This window comes from Chlorocebus sabaeus, chromosome 13 (assembly GCF_047675955.1).
Source record: "Chlorocebus sabaeus isolate Y175 chromosome 13, mChlSab1.0.hap1, whole genome shotgun sequence".
NCBI classification, from domain to species: domain Eukaryota; kingdom Metazoa; phylum Chordata; class Mammalia; order Primates; family Cercopithecidae; genus Chlorocebus; species Chlorocebus sabaeus.
This window is the reverse complement of record NC_132916.1, coordinates 50,143,404-50,167,523: the sequence shown is the minus strand read 5'-3', so window position 1 is coordinate 50,167,523 and position 24,120 is coordinate 50,143,404. Positions and strand designations below refer to the sequence as shown.

General features: G+C 38.0%; 2 protein-coding genes across 2 annotated transcripts in view; both read right to left on the bottom strand.

Annotated features, from left to right (window-relative positions):
- The window catches only part of TRMT11 (tRNA methyltransferase 11 homolog), a 54,049-nt gene extending 50,112 nt beyond the window's left edge, over window positions 1-3,937 (bottom strand). Inside the window, exon 1 of the mRNA XM_008007146.3 lies at window positions 3,820-3,937. Within this exon, the coding sequence (XP_008005337.3) occupies window positions 3,820-3,891 (72 nt within the window). The 5' untranslated portion in view covers window positions 3,892-3,937. The remainder of the gene's footprint in view (window positions 1-3,819) is intronic.
- Window positions 3,938-10,134: 6,197 nt separating this feature from the next.
- HINT3 (histidine triad nucleotide binding protein 3) overlaps window positions 10,135-24,120 on the bottom strand; it is a 28,127-nt gene continuing 14,141 nt past the window's right edge. The window contains exons 2-5 of the mRNA XM_008007148.3: window positions 23,484-23,601; window positions 17,662-17,731; window positions 15,031-15,157; window positions 10,135-12,324 (exon numbers count right to left, since the gene is read on the bottom strand). Of these exons, the coding sequence (XP_008005339.1) occupies window positions 12,292-12,324; window positions 15,031-15,157; window positions 17,662-17,731; window positions 23,484-23,601 (348 nt within the window). The 3' untranslated portion in view covers window positions 10,135-12,291. The remainder of the gene's footprint in view (window positions 12,325-15,030; window positions 15,158-17,661; window positions 17,732-23,483; window positions 23,602-24,120) is intronic.

Genomic DNA, 24,120 nt, shown 5'->3' with positions numbered 1-24,120 from the left:
AGTGGCTACCCATTAAATCTAAAAATCCAAACCCCTGGCTGGGCGCGGTGGCTCATGCCTGTAATCCCAGCACTTTGGAGGCTGAGGCGGGTGGATCACAAAGTCAAGAGATCGAGACTATCCTGGCCAACATGGAGAAACCCTGTCTCTACTAAAAATACAAAAATTAGCTGGGCGTGGTGGCGCACACCAGTAGTCCCAGCTACTTGGGAGGTTGAGGCAGGAGAATCACTTGAATGGGGAGTCGGAGCTTTCAGTGAGCAGAGATCGCGCCAATGCACTCCAGCCTGGCAACAGAGCGAGGCTCCGTCTCAAAAAAAAAAAAAAAAAAAAAAAATCCAAACTCCTTAGAATGGTGTCAAAACATTTGCAAATCTAGATCTTACCACCTCTCTGGTCTCAATGCCCACTACTTCAACCTCCCTCCCCAAGTCTTCCAAATTATCATAACCAATCACACCTCTGTGCCTTTAAGCCTATTTCTGTTTCTCACAGAAGGGGACTTTCCAATCCTCTTCACCAACAGAACATGTCCTCTGTCAATTAAGACTTAATTAAAAATTTATTTCCTCCACAAAACTCAAAACATTAATACTGAATCAATGCCACACTCTTCCTTCGTGACTCCTAAGGCCAATGAGTTAAACACAACTGAAGAAAATCACAGAATCTTAGCATGATTACAGATATACGACTTTCACCTTCAGCTGGTTTTCAGCATTGCTCTAATACCCATGCTCTTTTCCACTTAATCATTTTACTTTTCCTTGTCAACTCTCCCCTTTGCTCTCAATGACTATTTCAAGTTTTACTATTTGTCTCAATTTCCACATTCAACTACTGGCCCATCATCTCTCAAGAAATAACTTCCACTCATTCATTACTTACAAAACAGGCCCTCAGGCAACTACTCCACACCCACATAACTTTCATTGTCCAATCTCCCCTCCTACTGAAAAGAGAACCCCTCCCACCATGCCCTTTTATCCCTTCTCTTCCCATCAGCCTACAAATACACTTAAGCTCAATCTCATTCTCTCCATGGGGAGAATCCTCCTTTCACCCTAGGTCCTCCTCAAACTGTTAACCAATTTCTTACTTTCCCTCATGCTCCAGCTAAGGGCACTGAGTCTATCCTATCTCCCCTTCCTCACTTTCCCGTGACTACTAAACCAAGCCACCTGGCTTCTCCTACTAAAACTCAACATATCGGCTTTAGGAAAATTCACCAATTAATTATCTTCTAATTGGGACTATGAATGAACACTTTTTCACTCTTTTCTCACTAAAAAACAACTGCATTCGACATTATCCATTTGTCCCTGCTTCCTAAAATTTTACCCTTCTGATTTCTGCAGTCTCACACCTTCTGGCACTTGCCCATCTTCCTCATGGCCTCCTCCGACTTTCCCTTAATATCAATGCTTCCAAGTGTGGGGAAAAGAAAGATCAGACTGTTACTGTGTCTATATAGAAAGAAGTAGACATAAGAGACTCCATTTTGCTCTGTATTTGAGATGCTGTTAATCTGTGACCCTACCCCCAACCTTGTCCTTGCAAGAGACATGTGCTGTAGTGACTCAAGGTTTAAAGGATTTTGGGCTGTGCAGGGTGTGCTTTGTTAAACAAGTGCCTGAAGGCGGCTTGCTGGTTAAAAGTCATCACCATTCTCTTAATCTCAAGTACCCAGGGACACGTACACTCCCAAAGGTCGCAGGGACCTCTGCCTAGGAAAGCTAGGTATTGTCCAAGGTTTCTCCCCATGTGATAGTCTGAAATATGGCCTCGTGGGAAGGGAAAGACCTGATTGTCCCCCAGCCTGACACCCATGAAGGGTCTGTGCTGAGGAGGACCAGTACAAGAGGAAAGAAGGCCTCTTGGCGGTTGTTGGCAGTTGAGAGATAGAGAAAAGCATCTGTCTCCGGCCCGTCCCTGGGCAATGGAACATCTCAGTATAAAATCCGATTGTATGTTCTGTTTACTGAGAAAGGAGAAAACCGCCTTAGGGCAAAAGGCTGGACTTGCTAGCGCAATGCTGCTCTTTATGCACTAAAAAGGTTTATGGAGATGTTTACATATGCATATCAAGGCACAGCACTTTTCCTCAAACTTATTCATGTCACAGAGAACTTTATTCATATCTTACTGCTGACTTTCTTCCTATAATGATCCTATTATCCTGGCACTTCCTTTTCTTTAAGATGGTAAAGATAATTATCAATAAATACTAAGGGAACTCAGAGACCGGTGCCGGCGTGGGTCCTCTGTATGCTGAGCACCGGTCCCCTGGGCCCACTTCCTCTTTCTCTATACTTTGTCTCTGTGTCTCATTTCTTTTCTCAAGTCTCTCGTTCCACCTAATGAGAAACGCCCACAGGTGTGGAGGGGTAGGCCACCCCTTCACCAAGCATCTATACTTGGCCCACTATTCTTTTGACCTTACCCTTTGAGTAATTTCATCCCCCCTCCTAGTCTTCATATGAAGAAGACTCCCAAATATTTATCACTAGTCTAGATCACTCTTCCATACTCTATGCATATTCATATATCCACTGCCTCTTGGTCATCTCAGGTTGATGTTACACGAGCACATCAAACTCAGTGTAAACAACATTTAAATCTTACATCTGCCTATGTTCTCTATATTAAATGGAGACACTCCTACCTATATACACCCCAGAAGTCATACCTGACTGGTGCCCCTTTCCCACATATTCAATCAATCCAGACCTAATTACTGTATGGTCAAAATATTTTCCCAGTCTATCCCATCCTCTTACCCCTTGCTGTAGGTCAGACCTTCTTACTCTATTAACAAGACTATTCCGACAGATTCCTAACTAGTCTCTGGCTCAAGTCTTACTCTTTTCAAATCCATCCTCCATAGTGTTGTCAAACTGATTTAATTTTGTGGTCACTTTTTTACTTAAGGCTCTTCAATAAATCCCCCTTCCAAGCTCCAGGGTTTTCAAGGCTTTCATTTTCTTGCCCCTTTCTACTTCCCCTGCCCTCTTTTTACCACTCTCGGTCACATAACTAGTGATCCAGTAATAATGAACAGCTTGTAATTCTAATTTACTGATTTCTCCCCTTGGTCCTCTAACTCCTATTCATGCTTTATTTCAAGTGTCATCTCCTCTGGAAGCCCTCTTAAAGGCCAACATCCCCAACCCCTCAAGTAGATTAGACTTCCCTTCCATGTCCTCTCATATTTCCATGTGCATCTATCACTGCACTTACCAACGCTATTTTGTCATTCAACGCTTATGTGTCTGCTCTGCCTTTAAACAGTAAGCTCCTAGAGGGCAGAGGTTGTTTACATCATCGTTATATGCCCAGTGTACGCATCTTCGACTACATGCATTCTGAAACGTTTCTTGAATAAATAAAACACTCTTCTCAAGTGCTCCATTATCTAATCCCTACCACCATCCCCTCCACTGAGCTTGATCCGCAGATTCCGATACTTAAAACACTAGCCTGAGCATTTGCTAGATCTCTCTATCCTCCGCTAGACAAAGAGCTCCAGGAGTGAGAGGACCGGTCATATTCACCTGCCTAACTCGGGTACTTGGTACACGGGCAAACGAATGAATGAAAACGTTTAAGCAGGCCAAGGGGTTTGGTCTCGGACTTCTCTCACACACACCCTCCGCCAAGCTCACCCCGCCCGAAGACTGGGGACACGTGACCCGCGCTGACCAGCACAGACCCCCGAATCCCAGCCTCCTGGGACTATGCAAATCACCTCCACCCACACACCCACTCCACTCCAGCGTCCTCTTCCGTCGGAAGTTGCGGAGGACTTTACAGACTCACCGGCAGGCGGAACTCCAGGTGCTCCTGCGCCATGAGCAGCAGATACCTGTTAAGGGTACACGACGGCGCCATTGCAGCTGCCCACCGTGCGCCTGCGCGGCCCGCGCTAGGTCCCACCTCTTTCTCTCTCCCAAAACGGAGACAGAGCCTGAAGGGCCGGAAGCGGAAGCTCGGCGAGGCAGGCGCTATCTCGATGTTTCTCGCGCTCCGAGTCCGAAACCCCGGCCCTGTGGGAGGGGCTTCCTCATCTGCGAGTGCCTAGTGGTTGGGGGTCTCCCAGCGCTAGTAGCTGGGGCATGGACCTGCGTGGTTTTCTGGAGCGGCGTATGATAGTAAGACAGTATATTTCCCAGTGATTTTTCCGCTTGGAGTGTACTTCCAGGTTTCTCTACAGCCGTTCAAAACCCGTTCTTCAAAACAGGACTGAAATTTCACCATTTGCTTGTAAATTTCACCATTTCCTTGTAGACTTGTCTAACCAGCACAGTCTTCGGGAACTGATTTAGCTGGACCAGTCATTTAACACTTAGTATACTTTTAGTATTTATGTAACAACTTTTCGAGAGCACATGCCTTATAAGCCAACTAGGAAAAACTCTTGAGGTCTGAGATAATCTCTTATGGTTCACTCTATTCTTAACAAAAACCAAAATAATATCTTCCTCAAAGTAGGCAATAATTATTAGGTTGTGTTATTTGTTAGACTCAGGACTAAATCCACAGACAACCATAAATTAAAATTTGGAGAAAGTTCACACTGGCACAGGTTTCATAGCAGATAGTTTATAAAATATATTTTAATTGCATATTCCATGTATATATGTGACTTTTTTTTAAGACAGTCTTGCTCTGTCACCCAGGTGAGTGCAGTGGCGCAATCATAGCTCACTGTAACCTTGAACTCCTGGGCTCAGGGGATACTCCCACCCTAGTCTACCAAAGTGCTACAATTACAGGCTCAAGACTTCACTCCAGGCTGTTTCTGCTTTTGAGAGTACTGAGCCCGTTGCCCCATTGAGAGCTATTTCTTTTCCATTCCTCTGCGGTATTGCACAACGTACAAAAGAGTATGTATCTGGCATATCCCCAGCAGCATGTGCCAGAAAAGTAGTTGATGCGTAGTGATAGTGATTAAGAACATAGGCTGTGGTGTCAATGTTAGACCTCACTTCCACCATTTACCATCAATGTGCTCTTAACCTCTCCGAGCCCGAGTTTTCTTTTAAAAATGGAAAAACACACTGCCTCCTGCAAAGGATTGTTACAAGGATTAAGTGAAATAATGTTCATAAAGTGTTGAATATAACATCTGGCATATTGAATGGGGTCAATAAGTGGCACTTGACATTTTTCTTAAGAAAATCACATGAGAATTTTTGTTAGCAAGAGATCTGTTTTTGTTAGAAATACGTCTCAAATTCACTTGTGCTAAGTGACTCTCAGAAGCATAGATGTCTCTTGACCCCAAAACTTCATAAAAGGGGATAAAAGTACTTTGAGGCAAGAAAAAAAAAGTCTTTTACTATTTGAGAAGAGAAACCAAGGTTGGGACAGAAAACCAATGAGATGTTGGGAGAATGATGTGCAGTACTTGATATGCCCCATCCCCAGAACTTGTCAAATCTTCAGCAAAATTGATATGGAATTTTGATGGAGCAACTTTATAGAGAATATCAAAGAATTGCTGATTTTCATGCCTGGATTAATATAATGCTATATAGAGACAACAAATGAGACTACGAGGCCTAGAGAACCCAAATGGAATCAAGTGTCACTGATTTTTAACCCAGCTCCTTTGTGCTACGGTTCAGGACTAAATCTATACTAAATCTCCACTTCAAAAATCAGCAGGAGAGTATTTACATCATGAATCTAAATTGTTGGATACCTGGTTGTAGAAGTAGAGGTTAACCTTGCACAGGCCGCTAGAGTTAGTGTGGAACAACTGTGACATCAATTAAACTGCCTTTGAGGAACTCACAGCCATACCTGTTCAAAGTTTTTAAGCTTGCAGGAGTGGTCAAGAAGCAGCAGGAGAGTAAGGATTTTTTTTTTTTTTTTTTTTTTTTTACTATAAGGAGCAAGGAGGTTCATAGTCTGACTTCTTGGAACTGACCCAAAGTTCCATCCATGTTCCATCTTCTAGGGCAGACCTCTTAGAACCTGGCTCCTTCTGTGAGACAGCTATTGTGCAAATATTAAAGACTATGGTATAGGCTGCCTGTCACTAAAAAAATCAGAGGACATTCCTGGGAAGTAAGGATCAGAAATTGGACAGGGGAATTTTGAGTTTTGGTTTTAATATGCCACTTAAGCATTGAGGCTAGTAGACACACTCAGAGAAATGAATAGAAAGTTAACAGGTCCCAGCAGCAGAGGTCATATGTAATATCAAAACTGCCCATGCATCTATCTCAGGCTGCATATCTAACACTTGAAAAGGATCTAGGTATCACAAAGAACTATAGGGATTTGCACACCAATAAGAGGGAGAAAAGTTCTCTTCATATGTATTAAGACTATGAGTTTTGCAATTAGTAAAAAGAGGCTTCTGAATGGTTTGGAGAATAAGATTTTATTGGAATAAGTTACATAAGAATTGCACAAATTTTATCGTAGCGGAGCATTACTGAGGTTTGAATTTCTTGATGTCCCAGAGGGGTCTCCCCTCTTGTCAATCTTAATGAAGGTAATTTAGGAAAAGAGAGAAATAATACTGCCTACTCTAAGGAAACAAGCCTGTATGAGTTGAAATTCTGAGGCACCAATTCAGACTTAAGTAGCTGGAGTTGATTTAAGTATGACTCAGCTACTTGAGGTCAAATTTCCAACAAGATCCCCAGAAGCAGAGAAATGTAGATCCCATCCTCTTTCTAAAGACTCCCCGAAACAAACTTGAAGCCCTAGTTACAAACTGTGCCCTCTAATTTGCTACCTGGAAAGCAGGTTCTATGCATAAAAAAAATGTGAAGGGAAACAGGCTGGAGACTCAATTTGAATGGGATGCCATTTATTACTTCCCTTGGCAGAACGTGTGAACCAGAGGTAACAAAGGTTACAGCACATTTACCTCATTTGAGCCATATCTTTTATCCTCCCTTCCTTCTTTAAATCAGAAGCAATCATGATTTCTAAACAAAGAAAGACTTCTGGCAAGTCATTTAAAGTAGGTATGCCTGTCATCTTCTACATGCTTGTTAAATCACACAGATTCTTGTTTAAGCACAATTCCCAGTAATCTCTATCTCTTGTTCCTATTTGCTTCTCATGAGTAGGAAAATTATTGTATTTAGTATAGATAGTCTCAGGTCCCAAAAAAGAGATTTTCTTGAGAGTCTACCATTAACAAGGCCCAAAGGGGAATTATGCTTAATCCTATAGGGCACAGATTCTCAAACTTAACTGAACATTGTAATTACCTGCGGAGTTTTTAAAAAATACCGAGGCCCGGAATCTATCCCCCCAGATTCAAATTTTATTCGGCTGGGGTGTGGCCTTGACATAAAGATTTTTAAAAGCTCTCCAGTTGTTGATTTTATGTGCAGCCAAATTTAAGCACTACTTATGGCAGGAGTTGTCAAAGTGTCGTCCTAGGACAGACAGCATCAATATCATCTGGAAGTCATTTAGAAATACAGAATCCTCCCCCACTCCCAAACCTGCTGAATCAGAAATTCTGGGAGTAGGTCTAGGAGTGTGTTACAAAGAAGCCCAGCACGTGGTTCTGAAGCAATGAAAGTTTAAGAGTAACTGCCTAAGGAAAAAGAGGATGGATTGACGGGCTATGAATCCCAGGAGGCTCAGGTACCACAGGTAAATAGCATGTTTTATTGTCTTCTAACTTGCCTTTGAGGAGCGAATTTATGTGATAAAGTTGCAAAGTGTTTCAAATATTTTTCTCAGAGGAAGATGTAACAAGAAGAAAATCATCTTCTTTTATTAGCTGGATTGATAACTAATTTTTTCTTTTTTTTTTTTTTTTTTTTTTTGAGATGGAGTCTCGCTTCATCGCCAGGCTGGAGTGCAGTGGCATAATCTCGGCTTGCTGCAACCTCTGCCTCCTGGGCTCAAGTGATTCTCCTGCCTCCTGAGTAGCTGGGACTACAGGTGGCCACCACAATGCCTGGCTAATTTTTTGTATTTTTAGTAGAGACAGGGTTTCACCATATTGGCCAGGACGGTCTTGATCTCTTGACCTCATGATCCACCTACCTCAGCGTCCCAAAGTGCTGAGATTACTGGCGTGAGCCACCATGCCCGGCCAATAACTAATCTTGAGAGAATCTCTTTAGCTGAGAAAATATCTAGAATAATCCTACTTAAGTTAGGTGATTTCCTATGGGTTATGTATGTTGGGTAGAACTAGGGCTTCAGAGAAAGTTAAAACATGTCTAATGAGAAAGTAAAAGAAATGTGTTCCAAAAGCAAGGAGTGAAGTAAAGGAAGACAATAAGGAAGATGGCTGGAGCTATATAGCCCTGTAAAAATTTGGCTATTAAATTCTTGAACTACCTAGTGTGGGTGAATTCTCTGGAAACTGAAGACATTTCACAACTGAGTTATATATTGATCATGGATACTGACCTGAAGGACATAATGCCAGGAAGGTCCACCTAACTTCTAGGTTATACCCTTGATTTTTGGATTGAAAGTTGCCTGAAATGAGGGTCTTCAATCAGATTTTGGTTTATTATGGAAACATTTTAAGGAACTCAAGAGATTAAAACAGATTTACTTACCAGGAATATGAGTCAGTCACTAGACTAAGGCAATGGGGATGCAAAGACAAATTTTTAAAAAAATCCCCCCGCCACAAAACAGCTCAAAATCCAGTAGCAAGAAATATCCTACTACATCTTGGCTAGATTGTATAGGTCTGTTCTAGGAAGATAAACAAAATACCATGAAATGAAGCTGAAGAAACAGTATTGCCGAGATTAGGGATGAGAAGTTTCAGTGAAGACTTCATGGATTAGGAAACATTTGAACTTGGACTTTAATGGGAACAGATTTTCAAAGGTGTGCCCAGTTTAGTTGTAGTAGTAAAAATGACTAGCACTTTGGTATAAGTGTAGGAAACAAAGCTGAAAAGGCTGATACATTATCTTCAGGGTAAATGGTGAAATTTTCATAAGAAAATTGCATGATCAATTTAGTAATTTAGTCAGTAATTTAGGAAGAACTCTGATGAGGCTGTTAGAAAGAGAGCATCTGGAGGCATGAAATCCAGTCAAGAGTTTCTAGCAACATTCAAGGAAAGAGAAAATGAGTATCAGCAAAGGCAGAGACACCGGGCACTGAAAAGAAAACTGGTTTCTGTTTCAGAGCCTTTCAAGGGGACAACCCCGCGCCAAAACTTTTTGTGTGTATCTGAGGGCAGTGTTTAGGATCTGTGGGTCTGACAGAACACTCAAGCATACATGTTCTGTTTGTTGAATGTGTAAATGGGTTGAGAGGAGACGATAGGGTGGGAAAGGACAAAAGCAGGGAGATAGTGAGGAAGCTACTCCTGCAATCTACATAAGAGATGATGATAACTTGGCCAAGGTGATAGCAGTGATGAGAAGTGGTCAAATTCTGAATATATTTTGAAGGTACTGCCAAAAAGGTTTGTTAATAGGTTAGATATGAAATGTGAGAGACAGGACTCAAGCATGACTCCAAGATTTTCGCCCTGAGCAACGGAAAGATTGGAGTTGCCATTAATGAAGATGGGGAAAACTAAAAGGAACAGGTTGGGAAGGAGGAACATTTTAAGCCTGAGATGTCTATTTCATATGAATAGAAAATACTATACTTAAAAGATATTTGGCTTAAGGATTGGTTTAATTAATGCATGATTGTTCATTGTGAATCCATCTCTACTTTTGTGATTTTAAATAAATAATCATGTAATGAGGATCTCATTCTCCTCAATCAGAAGTGGACTTAGATATTTTCATTAAGTTGATTTCAGCTGAGTCAGATCTGTTTGTATTTATATTGCAAGGATAAGAGCTGATTCATAAATAGATGAATCAACAAGTATTAGTTTCATTTTAGTGACTGGAGTATTTGTACCTAGTACATACTAAAAAATTAAAGTTGTGGGCACCAACTTTTACAAATGACTTTTTCATAGCAAAATCTAGAAGTATGTAAGTTATAAGTGTTACAATAATAAAGGCTGTGCCCTTAACCTTGGATTCTTTATATGAAAGAGGTGTGTTTACATCACTACAGTATACCTTTCATACACTGATCAGCCAATTTATAAAACATCTTTCATTTGAATTTGTGTTTTTAGTACTACTTAAAAAGTCCAGACAGGCAAAATTTGACAGTATTTTTCCATTTTTATTTCATTTTCTTCTAGCAGTTTGAAATAGCTCATTATACAATTCCACAAATAGTATCACAACATGCATAAACAATGCTCTTGATACCACTTCAAACATTTTTAATACAGGTTATGAATTAGCCTTGTTTTGAACTAGTGTTATAGATGGCTAGGGAGTTTCCAAATATTTAGACTACTGAAAAAGCTAAATGGATATTAATTGTAGTAATTTGATTATTATTAATCTTTATAAGTAAATGAGAACCTCTACTAAAAATGTGTTTCCAAGGATTTTTAACAAATAGGTTTATATGAGAGCATATAAACCTATAAAAGTTGAATCAATTGGCTACCCACATTTTTGAAGAGGTCCATAAAGCATTTGAGAATTCCTTAAATATTTTACCTATTATTGTTATAATGTTGTCAATTATATCCCTGCAAGTTCCCATAGTAAAATAATCAACGATTGCAGTTGTTGAAAATTCTTTCCCTGAAGCTTGTTATAGTCTAACTGATTTATGGAAACTTGTAACTGTTAATCTATGTAAGTGCTCAGTGAACTATATCACAAAACAGTGATTAAAAAAAAAAATCTCTATAAATCTACTTTTGAGAGCCCATAACCCCTACTTCCACATCCTTTCTCCACCTTTAGTAAATAAGATGAAATCTGAACATTAACATCCATTGTAAAGTAAGTAATAGTGGAAGCAGAACTCAAGGAAAGTACTTATGGGTTTCTCAGCCTAACCAGTCACTGTCTACCTGCCTAACACTCAGTCTTGAATACTCAGTTCTACTACCCCCCACTCTCAGAAGTGTTTATCCCTTCACAGCCTCTTCTGGCCTCTTCTAGCAATTGCAGGCTGAATGTCTTCTATTTCTTTATTTCCTGATCCTGGCAATATCGGGTACACATTAAATGTTCAACAAATGTTTGCTGAATGAATAAATTAATGAACAAATAAAACAGTACTGATTCCACATGTTATAACTGTTAATAAGTAATTTGTTACTTAAAACTATGTTTAATATCATGCCCCCTCTAAAAAAGAAAGAAAACTAGTACCTCAGTCTATTTTCAACAATATGTTAATCCTCATGTTCATTTATTCATATTCATATGCATGGTAATATTATATATTGGCACAATGTAGGATTAACTTGCAGCACCTACTCTTCATTCATATTCACTACTGTGCCTGTAGGTTAGCACCAAAAAAACAATTTCTAACAAAATATACCTCATGAAATGATATATCAATAGTATTAATATTGTGTTATCAATTTTTCTCATCTAAGCCTATCTCTACTTTCAAATCAGGCCTTTTTCATTATAAAAGCAAAGTTTAACCTCTAATTTCTCTTTGATACAAAAACATGCCATAAATATGCAACATTTTCTGCTAGTTTTATTAAGAGAACCACTTTACGTTTCTTCCCCCTTTATGTTGTTAGAGGCAAAATTCCATTATACTGAATTCTAATAGCCAATTTGATAGTTATTGTAAATTCACTGATAGAAATTATATACATTATGTAGCTTTCAGGATAGATTTATTAAAAAGATGCAAGGCTTCAAAAAGTGAAAACTGGCATCTGAAATTTGAGGAAAACGCGGCACATATATCATTCCTTCCCTCAGCAAGATCAGAGATCATTGTGTAGTATGGTATTTTTTATTTTGAAAATTTATGTGTAAAACTATAGAACTGTCAAGAAATAGCTAAGTTCTTTTTCTCCTTCACAGTAATAAAGGTTCCAATAAAGTACTTTCTATAGTAGTTTATTCTTCACATAAATAAATCACTACAGTAATTGACTACTTACTGAGAAGTGAAAATATTTTAATTTAAAAAAATACAGAGCCCTTCTTGATTAACAGAATTTGTCTTAAACAGGATTTTATCTATAATATCATATATATAAAATCCTTATACAAGTAACCATTGAAACAAGTCAGTAACAAAATACTGATATAACTGTATCAAAGATCTCAGGAAACAGACATTCAGAAAAGATTTAAGGTCACTAAGTAACAGCCTCTCATAAAACCCAACAAATCTTAAAATTGCAATTAGACTTAAAAGGGACCTAAACATCACTTTGTGCTGAACCAAGATTAGAAAAATCTTCCACTCTTGACATTTTCATGTTCTTAGTTTTTCAATCAAGTGATCAGCCTGTAATTTAAAAAAAAATACTTTTTAATTCTAGATATCATAGTCTCTATCAAATAATTCTACTGGTATCCCTATTATAATATGCCACATTAGAAGAGTTGAGTACTACATATTCTGTTCCTAAAAATATCTTACAAAAATCTCTCAGTATAATATAATATCTATATACAATTATTCTACATTGTATATAAATAGGCAGATTGTTGCCTACATTGCAAATTCATTAATAAGTTTCAAGAAGAAAAGGAAAATAAATATAACACTAAAGTTTTAAAAAGTAAAGTAAGACCTGAAATGCATATTACTAAGTGAAAGAAGCCAATCTGAAAAGGCTACATACTGTAGGATTCCAACCATATGACATTCTGTAAAAAGCAAAACTATGGAGACAATAAAAAGATCAGTGGTTGCCAGGAGTTCAAGGGGAAGGAGGGATGAATAGGCAGCATACAGAGGATTTTTAGAGCAGTGAAACTATTAGGTATGATGCTATAATGGTGGATACATGTCCTTATACATTTATCAAAACCCGCAGAATGTAAAACCAAGAGTCAACTCAAAAGTAAACTATGAACTGTGGTGATAACAATTTATCAATGGGGTTCATCGATTGTAACAAATTTACCACTGTGGTGTAGGATGTGATAGTGAGGAAACTGTACATGTGGAGGGGTAGGGGGTGCATGGGAACTCTCTGTAGTTTCTACTCAATTTTGCTGTGAACTTAAATCAGCTCTAAAACATGAAGTCTATTTTTTAAAAAAGGTAAACTAAAGTCTGTGAGTTACATCATTTCAGTGTTTTTCTCAATCACACTATATAATCTGGATCATTATATAAGATTTTGAAATTAACTTCAATCTCTTTATCTTGATTTTTTTCAAAGTCTCATAAGATATTCTAACAAAGTCAGATTTAAGAAGAGTTCAGATTCTCAGGATGAACCAACAACATATCTTATAATTTTATACATTGATGTTTTCCAAGTAAAAAAGTCTTTCCTGTAAGAAAATACAGTCAAAACATTACAAAAATGTATTTTCATTCATCTTTTATTATAAAGGTAAAGCTCTTATAGAAAATTAGAAATACAAATAGGGTAAAAAAAAAACCTTTTCTATTACACAAACTTTGTTTAAAAAAAAAAAAAAAAACCCAGCTGTCCAGCAGAATATTCCACTTTTTAAAATTTCAAATACATACACACATATACATACATATATATGTGTCTTACATATTATTTAATTTTTTATTATTTTTTGAGACAAGGTCTCACTCCATCACCCAGGCTGGAGTGCACTGGCATGATCACTCACTATAGCCTCAACATTCTGGACCCAAGCGATCCTCCTATCTTAGCCTCCCAAGTAGCTGAGACTGTAGGTGGTACAGGCATGCACCACCATACCCAGCTAATTTTTGTATTTTTATATTATTTAAATGAAATCATCTGGGCAACAAGTTAAAAACAGGGATAATATGTTTGAAATATGAAGTTTCTAGAAATCAGACACTTTTTAAATTTTTCTGTACTATGACTAGAATAATACCATTCATTAACTAATGATAAATAAATACTATTGGATGATTATTCAGATATGGCAACTATAGATCACTTTATCATCATGGACACATAAAATAACACCCTGGTAAATTAGTGGTCAATTGGCCTTAGAGGGACTCCAGAGCCACTTAATAACTAAGGTATATAAACAGACCACAGGTGTATGAACAGCTGAATTCTACTCCACTTTTGCTTTAGCAAAGCAGAATGCTGTAATTTTTTAGACTTAAAGCTTTAGGTTGGGCACAGTGGCTCACACCTGTAATCCCAGCACTTTGGGACACCGAGGCGGGTGGATCACGAGGTCAGGAGAAAGAGACCAGCCTGGCCAACATGGTGAAACCCCATCTCTAATAAAAATACAAAAATTAGCTGGGCATGGTGGCACGCGCCTGTAGTCCCAGCTACTTGGGAGGCTGAGGCAAGAGAATCGCTTGAACCCAGGAGGTGGAGGTTGCAGTGAGCCAAGATTGCACCACTGCACTCCAGCCTGGTGACAGAGTGAGACTCTGTCTCAAAAAAAAAAACAACAAAAAAAACACCTTCGGCCGAAGATCTGGTAAGTGATGCTACTACTAAAACTCTTTTCTAAGGAGTTTGAACTATCAAAAAACACAAAAACCAAATTTCTACAATGTTGATGATATAATAGAGGTAGCAGGTAACATTTCCTGACTACTTACTATTTGCAAGGTACTGTTTTAAGTGTCTTACACATAAGTTATCTTATCAACTCTCTTATCAACCCTAAGTGTAGGGACTATTACCTATATGCAGGTAACAGATAAAGACCTTGAGCCTTAAAAAATGTAAGTAACTTTTACATGAACCCTCAAGCAAGCACTGCAGTCAGAATTTGAATCCAGATCTGACTCCAAAGTCAGAACCCTGAATACCATGGTTCTTCTACATCGTATCCGCTACTTGCAATGGGGAAGACTTAGCCATAGCTTCTCTACAGACTGATGATCTTGAAACTCCCCCAAATTAAAAATATTATTTTGGATATGTGCAAGCAGTATGTTAAAACAGGCAATCAAGCCTATGAGAGCTGTAAGTACCTACTGTTGAGAAGAAAAAACTACAACGAAAAGGATATTTTAAATGTTTTTGTATGCTGCTGACATAACAAGAATACTCACTGTGATAAACCAATAGGAATTGACTCTATAAACCAACTTGGATAAGAAGCCAAGCTGATCCACTGGTGCCAGAACATGAAGGTGCAAGTGGGAAATGGAACAGAATGGTGGCATATGAAAACCCATCCTAAAATAGAAAGGAAAGAGATGATTGACAAACCAGTTTTAAAATAGTTTAAAGTCATTTTTCAGGTGGAAACACATAAATTTTAACGAGATCCAAAACAAGTTCCTAAGGTAAATAGACTGTCACAAATCTCATTGTTTCTTTTTATGCACTTCTGAGGATTCACACACTTCCTCTTCTTTTCATGTTGAAGTTCGTAGTAACATAAGCTCCTCATCAAGGAAGGCCTTAACAGCATATTATGCCTTAGTATAATCTTTATGATATCTGAGTTGGCATAATGTCATATCACTTCAGTCTTTATCATCTTAAGCTTTCATTCACTTAAAATACGCCCTTGCAATGAATTGTTTAAAACATCACTGGACAATCAAGTAGTTGTGTTCATTTATTCAATACATAGCCAGTAGATGGCACACTTTTTCCTTTAATAAAGTACTCAGACATTTCCTACCAAACCAACAATATTTCAGCAGTGAGATTAATTATGTCATCACAAAAAACTTTCATCATCACCCAGGTTTCTTGGTTAATACTTAAAATAAGTTAGATGATAATGATAATTATGTGCTTTCTAAAAGATACACGAGAATTCCTTTAAATGGTTACAAAGTTTTTTAAATATGATTTAAACTCTTAGAAATAAGCTTACAAAAAGTTTTGCAAGTCCACCTATGTTCAGCAGAGCAAGAAACACCTGTAACAATAATCAAAGCCCAGAAATATTTGTCTGTTCAAGGTATCAGTGAGTGGAAGTGTGGAAAGGAGGCATAGGAGAAGTGCTATACTGCAGCAGTGATCCTCTGGGACTACCAATGTGGAGTCAGATATGCAGTACATACTTTGAAATTTCCACCACTACCTAGAAGAGGAGACTAGGTTTTCTTTCTGCCAAACAGTCATATAATGTAGAATCAAGTAATCTAGTAGCTTGAAGCAACTCAAAGTTTCACTCAATCTTTTCATCTTAAAGATGGCGAAGCCATGATCCAGAAAGTTTAAAATATTCCCAAGGTCACAAAGTTAGACAGTCATGAAGCTGGAGTTGAGACTCAGGGCTCTCGAATCTTTGTCCAATGTTCATTCTTCTAATAAGCATCCTATGACTGTGAAGGAAATGTGTGGCTTCTGGCCAAAGGGTCTCAAACACCATCTGTTCCTTATCATTATCACACTTGGTAATGCTTAACAGTTTTTGGAGGATTTTTCACGCAGAGAATCTCATTTGCACCTACCAGCAGGCAGAGCAGGTATTATCTTGGAGAGGCTAAATGGCATGTCTAAACTAACACAGATATTATAAGTAGCGTACACCACAAGTAGCATGGATGGCATTGGAATTCAAGTCTATTCTGAATTCTAGGTTGAAAGTGTTAGAAGTAATCTCCATTATACCTGCTTGGGTCACAGAAGCAAAATCAGAAATCTTTTAAAAAGAAAAACATTACTTAGATAAATTAAAACATTTGAAAAGGCCCGGCACAGTGGCTCATGCCTGTAATCCTAGCACTTTGAGAGGGTGAGGCGGGCGGATCACTTGACGTCAGGAGTTCGAGACCAGCCTGGCCAACATAGCAAAACCCTGTCTCTACTATAAAAAAAATGCAAAAAGTAACCAGGCGTGGTGGCATGCGCCTATAATCCCAGCTACGTGGAAGGCTGAGGCAAGAGAATCACTTAAACCCGAGAGGCGGAGGTTGCAGTGAGCCGAGATCACACCACTGCACTCCAGCCTAGGGGATAGTGCAAGACTCTGTCTCAAAAAAAAAAGTTGAAAAATTGAACATCATGTGCTTACGCCAGAGTTCAGCAGACAAATTCAAGTTAAATTCACATTAGAATTATAATCATGTGCTTTTTAAATCATATAAAATTTTCCTAAGAAAATTCAACTTGCACACAATTTTATAGGAATGCACATATGGAACAAAGAAAAGCAGACTTGCTGGGTGTGGAGACTCACACCTGTAACCCCAGAACTTTGTGAGGCTGAGGCAGGAGGATCACTTGAGCCCAGGAGTTTGAGACAAGCCTGGCAACATAGGGAGACCCTGTCTCTACATAAAAAATTTTAAAAGTAGCCGGGTGTGGTAGTACTCGCCTGTGGTCCCAGCTACTTTGGAGGCTTAGGTAGAAGGATACTGTAGTCTGGGAGGTCAAGGCTGCAATGAGCCATGCTCACGCCACTGCACTCTAGTCTGGGCAACAGAGTGAGATCCTGTCTCAAAAAAATTTTTTTTAAAAGTAGACTAGTAACTGTTTTACCTACTCACTGCTCATATAGACTTGTCTGTCAAAACTACAAGTGGAAATTATTGGAAGATATTGAGACACAAGAGGAAGTTTTATTACGTTTATACTACCGATGAACTATATTCTCACTTTCAGGAAAACTACATTTAAACCACAAACTGCCACCTCTGTTTCCATTTTCCACGGAGAAATAACATTTCGAAAAAAGTCAATAATGTATAATATTGGTTTCCATCTGGAAGTATACACACCTCACATTCGTGAAGTCAGTGAAATTATTTCTTTCAAGAATGGTTTTTCCAACAGTTACCATGTTCTCAACTGTAAAACAGAAAAGACACAACATTACACTAGAGGAGACATTAAGTTCACAAATTGCCACTGACCTCCACTCTTGTCCTATCAAATGTTTAAATGTTTACCCACATTTAAAGACACATTCAGGCCAGGCACAGTGGCTCACCCCTGTAATCCCAACACTTTGGGAGACTGAGGCAGGAGGATCGCTTGAGCCTAAGAGTTTGAGACCAGCCTGGGCAAAAAGGCAAGACCTTGTCTCTAAAAAACATTTTTTAAAAAGTAGCTGGGTGGCCAGGCACAGTGGTCTATGCCTGTAATCCCAGCACTTTGGGAGGCCAAGGCAGGCGGATCACAAGGTCAGGAGATCGAGACCATCCTGGCCAACATGGTGAAACCCTGACTCAACTAAAATACAAAAAATTAGGCGGGCATGGTGGTGCATACCTGTAGTCCAAGCTACTCGGGAGGCTGAGGCAAGAGAATTGCTTGAACCTGGGAGGCAGAGATTGCAGTGAGCCAAGATCATGCCACCACACTCCAGCCTGGAGACAGAGCGAAACTCTGTCTCAAAAAAAAAAAAAAAAAAAAAAAAAAATGGTAGCCAGGCATGATGGTGCACACCTATGGTCCTAGCTACTCAAGAGGTGGAGGCAGAAGGATTTCTTGAGCCCAGGAGGTCGAGGCTGCAGTAAGCTATGATTGTGCCACTGCACTCAGGTCTAAGTAACAGAGTGAGACCCTGTCTCAAAAATAAATAAATAAAATAAAAAATAAAGACACTCAGTAGCTTTAAGTCACTGAGAAGTTTGCTTATCAACAACTGAAATAAAGTTTGAAATTGAGCCCCAGTGCAACATCACTATCACAAAATCTCACAGATAGGTAGACTTTAGGACAGCAGGCTATTTAGGACATCTGATCATATGAGGACTCATTCTCATCAGGAAGACCAAGTAATTAAACAGAAATTGTTTGATTTAATAAGACAAGAAAATTTTGAATTTGTCTTTGAGCCCAAATTAAGGATATGGTATCCGTTGCAGTCAGCCTATCCTTGACTAGCCAAAACTTTGTATAACGACTCTGGCTTCCAAATTCCATCTCCTTTATCATCTTTCTTTTCTTAGTGTTTTATGGCCTTCAGGTGGGAATAAACCCCTCCACCAGAAAAATTTTGGTAACCTGGGATCTTCAAAGCACAATGCCAAATATTAGGTCTCCATAGTTTCTAAATGGTGTAATCCTTGAAAGACGAAGAAGTAAAAACATCTACGGAGGATAGCTGATATATTGAGACTTACAAAATTATTGTTAATGTTTACTTCTCTAAGTCAGGTGTGAGCTGGGAGACTGCCAGTCTTCCAAGACTAGGCCAGCTAGTACCATAGAGTCCAAAAAAAGCTCCAAATTACTTTAAGCCAGAGTATATCTTTTTTTGGAATTTGTTCTTTTCCTAATTTAACTCTATTGCCTTTAGAGAACATATTTTTTTTTTTTTATTATTGTACTTTATGTTCTAGGGTACATGTGCACAATGTGCAGGTTTGTTACATATGTATACAAGTGCCATGTTGGTGTGCTGCACCCATTAACTCGTCATTTACATTAGGTATATCTCCTAATGCTATCCCTCCCCTCTCCCCCGACCCCACAACAGGCCCTGGTGTGTGATGTTCCCCTTCCTGTGTCCAAGTGTTTTCATTGTTCAATTCCCACCTATGAGTGAGAACGTGCAGTGTTTGGTTTTCTGTTCTTGTGATAGTTTGCTGAGAATGATGGTTTCCAGCTGCATCCATGTCCCTACAAAGGACACGAACTCATCCTTTTTTATGGCTGCATAGTATTCCATGGTGTATATATGCCACACTTTCTTGATCCAGTCTGTCATTGATGGACATTTGGGTTGATTCCAAGTCTTTGCTATTGTGAATAGTGCCGGATTAAACATGCATGTGCATGTGTCTTTATAGCAGCATGATTTATAATCCTTTGGGGATATACCCAGTAATGGTACATATTTATAAGATTTCAATCATTTGATATGTATTGAGTTGTATTTTATTGCTCGGAATATGGTCAACTTTGGTGAACATATGCTTTTTAAAAAATGTACGCTATATTTAAGTGGAGTTCTATAAATGTCAATTATAGTCATATTCCTTGATAGTGTTCTTGAACTCTTCCATATGCTTATTATTTCCTCAACTTTATCAATTATATAAAAATTATTAATTTGCAACAACTTTTAGTATGGAAATATTCAAATATAACACAAAAGCAAAGAAGAAAATGTAATGGAATCCCAAATACCTACCAGCTGCTTCAAAATTAGCAACATTTGATTTGTAACAGTTATAAAAACTAGTTATAACAGCCTCTATTGTCCACTTCTGCTGAATATAAATTGAAAAATTCCTAAAAAGCTAAACTGTGAAATCTAAGAAATAACTATAAGAATGAAAATTAAAACTTTTAATAAGAAAGATGAAATGTTTCAATCAGGTAAATCTAAATTGGACCTAATTGTTATAAGCTCAAATGCTGCCCTGTAGTTATAAATCATATATGTTCTCAAATGTACTGATAGAACTTCAAATGACTAAGGAACTTTGCTATATTCAGAATCAACGGTTTAAAAATTGTTAGTTAATTCACTAGCCTAAATATTAATGAACTACACATCAAGGTTTTCCATCAAAGTGGTTTCTTACCTTTTAAAAATCTAGCCCAACTGATCTATCATGTAGGCTACCTTAAAATACTGATCAAACTAATCCCAGAACCTCATGACAAAGCCTTTCTAGATTTCAGAAGTCCTAGCCAGAGCAATCAGGCAAGAGAAAGAAATAAAAGGCATCCAAATAGGAAAAGGAGTCAAACTATCTCTCCTCACCAACAATCTGAGTCTATACCTAGAAAACACTGAAGACTCCACCAATAGGCTCTTGGAACTGATAAATGACTTTAGTAAAGTTTTGGGATACAAATTCAATGTGCAAAAATCAGTAGCATTTCCAAATACAAATGACATTCAAACTGAGAGTCTCAAATCAAGAACACAATCCCATTTACAATAGCCACACACACACACAAAAATACCTAGGAATACAGCTAGTCAAGGAGGTGAAAGATCTGTACAAGGAGAACTACAAAATGCTACTGAAAGAAATCATAGATGATACAAACAAATGAAAAAACATTCTATGCTCGTGGACTGCAAGAATCAGTATTGTTAAAAAAGGCCATACTGCCCAAAGCAATCTACGGATTCAACACTACCAACATCATTTTTTACACAACTAGGGAAAACTATTCTACAATTCATACGGAACTAAAAAACCCAAGTAGCCAAGACAATCCTAAGCAAAAAGAGCAATGCTTGAGGCATCACATTACCCAACTTCAAACTATACTATAAGTCTATGTAACCAAAACAGCATGAGAGTGGTACAAAAACAGACACATAGACCAACAGAACATAAGAGAGAACCCAGAAATAAAGCCACACACCTACAGCCATCTGATCTTCAACAAAGTTGACAAAAATAAGCAATGGGAAAATACGCCACATTCAGTTAAATGGTGTTGGGATAGCTGGTTATCTATATGGAGAAGAATAAAACTGGGCCCCTACATTTCACCATATACAAATACTAACACAAGATGGATTAAAGATTTAAATCTAGGACCTCAAACTATAAGAATCCTAGAAGAAACCCCAGGAAATACCATTCTGGACATCAGCCTTGGGAAATAATTTATGACTAAGTCCTCAAGAGCAATTGCAATAAAAACACAAATTGACAAGTGGGACCAAATTGAAGAGCTTCTGCACAGCAAAAGAAACTATCAACAGAGTAAACAGATAACCTACATAATGGGAAAAAGTATTTGCAAACTATGCATGTGACAAAGGTGCAATATCCCAAATCTGTAAATAGTTATTAAACAATTAAACAATCAAAAAACACCATGAAATAATGGGCAAAAGACATAAACAGACACTTCTCAAAAGAAGACATATAAGAGGACAACAAATATATGAAAAAAATGCTCCATATCACTAATCATCAGGAAATGCAAATCAAACCCACAATAAGATACTATTTCAACACCAATCAGAATGGCTATTTTTAAAAAGTAAAAAACAGATGCTGGTGATGCGGAGGAGAAAACATAACACTTACACACCGCTGATGAGACTGTAAATTAGTTCAGCCACTGTGGAAAGCAGTTTGGAGATTCCTCAAAAAAAATAAAATAGAACTACCATTCGACCCAGCAATCCCATTACTGGGTATATATCCAAAAGAAAACAAATTATTCTACCAAAAAGACATATGCACTTGTATGTGAGTCACAGCACTATTCACAATAGCAAAGGCATGGAATCAACCTAGGTGCCCATCAGCAGTAGGCTAGATAAAGAAAATGTGGTACATATATACCATGTAATACTATGCAGCTATAAAAAAGAATGAAGTAATCTCCTTTGCAGCAGCATGGATGCAGCTGGTGGCCATTATCCTAAGTGAATTACACAGGAACAGAAAACCAAACATTCCGTGTTCCCACTTATAAGGAGAGGTTAAACACTGGGTACTCATGGACAAAAAGATGGCAACAAAAGACACTGGGGACTACTAAAAGTGGGAGAGAAAAATGGGGGCAAGAGGTGAAAACTTAACTGTTGGGTACTATGCTCACTACCTGGGTGACAGATCATTTGTATCCCAAACCGCAGCACCACACAATATATCCATGTAATAAACCTGCTCATGTACCCCCAAATCTAAAATAAAAGTTGAAATTATCTTTTTTAAAGGCAGATTTGAAGTGAGCTTAGAAATGTCTTAGAAAATGATAGGTGACAAGTCACAGAAGGCATGAGTAGGAAAATGAGCAATCATCCTCAATAGACAAGATTCAGAATCTCCTTTTCAGAAGCTAGAAGTTCATCACTAAAAACTCATAATTAAATATTGGTGCTAATTTATCTTCACAGGAGACTATAAGGCAGGTATCAACATGATGTCACCATAAGGCAATATGAGCTCATTTGTCATATCGTAACTTGTTTGTTTATAATTTTTCATAGCACCTTTCATTTCAGAGTCAAGAAAGTCCATCATTTAAAAAGTCATAAAAATAGGCCAGGCACGGTGGCTCAAACCTGTAATCCCAGCACTTTGGGAGGCCTAGGTGGGTGGATCACCTGAGGTCAGGAGTTCAAGACCAGCCTGGCCAACATGGTGAAACCCCGTCTCTACTAAAAATACAAAAATTAGCCAGGCATTGTGGCGCATGCCTGTAATCCCAGCTACTTGGAAAGCTGAGGCAGGAGAATTACTTGAACCTAGGAGGCGGAGGCTGCAGTGAGCCCAGATCGCACCACTGCACTCCAGCCTAGGCGACTGAACAAGATTCTGTCTCAGAAAAAAAAAAAAATAAAATAAAATAAAATAAAAATAAAAATATATCTTTTGGACAGTTTAAATGTTAAATAGCATGATGTCTAGTATATGCTTCAAAATCACTGTGGGAAAAGGTTAATATATTTTTTTAAATTGTCCACGAGTTCCTAAATGTGGAAGCTGCATAATGAATACATGAGTATTGTACTATTTTTTAATGAATTTAAAATTCTTTATAGTGAAAATTTCAAAAACTCATAGTGCTCCTTTTTCACAGTACTTTTCTTTTTAATCTTCACTGCCATCACTGATACCAACTGAAGATGATATAAACATGAAGAATACTGCCATTATCTTACCCAGTCCTACTTGATCTTTCCTTAGAGTTCTGCAGTTTCCAATATGCTTCTTTGGCACCACAAGATAATGATGAGTTGCTGCTGGTTTGATATCTTTGAAGCAAATTAGGTCCTCATTCTAAAGGAAAAAACATTTGCTAGTAAATTTTTAAAAAGAATTTCTTAATGCTGTTCTGGCATGACTTAAATATCATTAATCTCAGTCTGACAGGGAAATGATACATACATCACACCTAATCCCCACTGGGCAATTTTATAATTATGCATTAAGTTCATAACAGTTCCTTCATGAGATGCTCATTTATCCCAGAGAATAAAAAAGACACATAAAGTCAATTTTGGAGAAACAATTACGAGTAAAGTTTACTAAAACTTCATTACCAATAATCTCAGAGTTTATTACTTCATTATACATTTCTCTATCCCTACCCTAAAGTTTTTCACTCTTGATACATATTTTTTAAGGTTTGGCTACAGAATCACAGCAAGATAGATAAATTCCTTTCTACATTTAATTTTTTTCCCAACGTAGCATTTTCCTCAACTATAAAAAGAACATCAGCTAGCATTTACATGTCCAGGGACTGCATTTTTTAAACATTTTTTAAAGCAATTATATCCAAATACTTTTTTACTT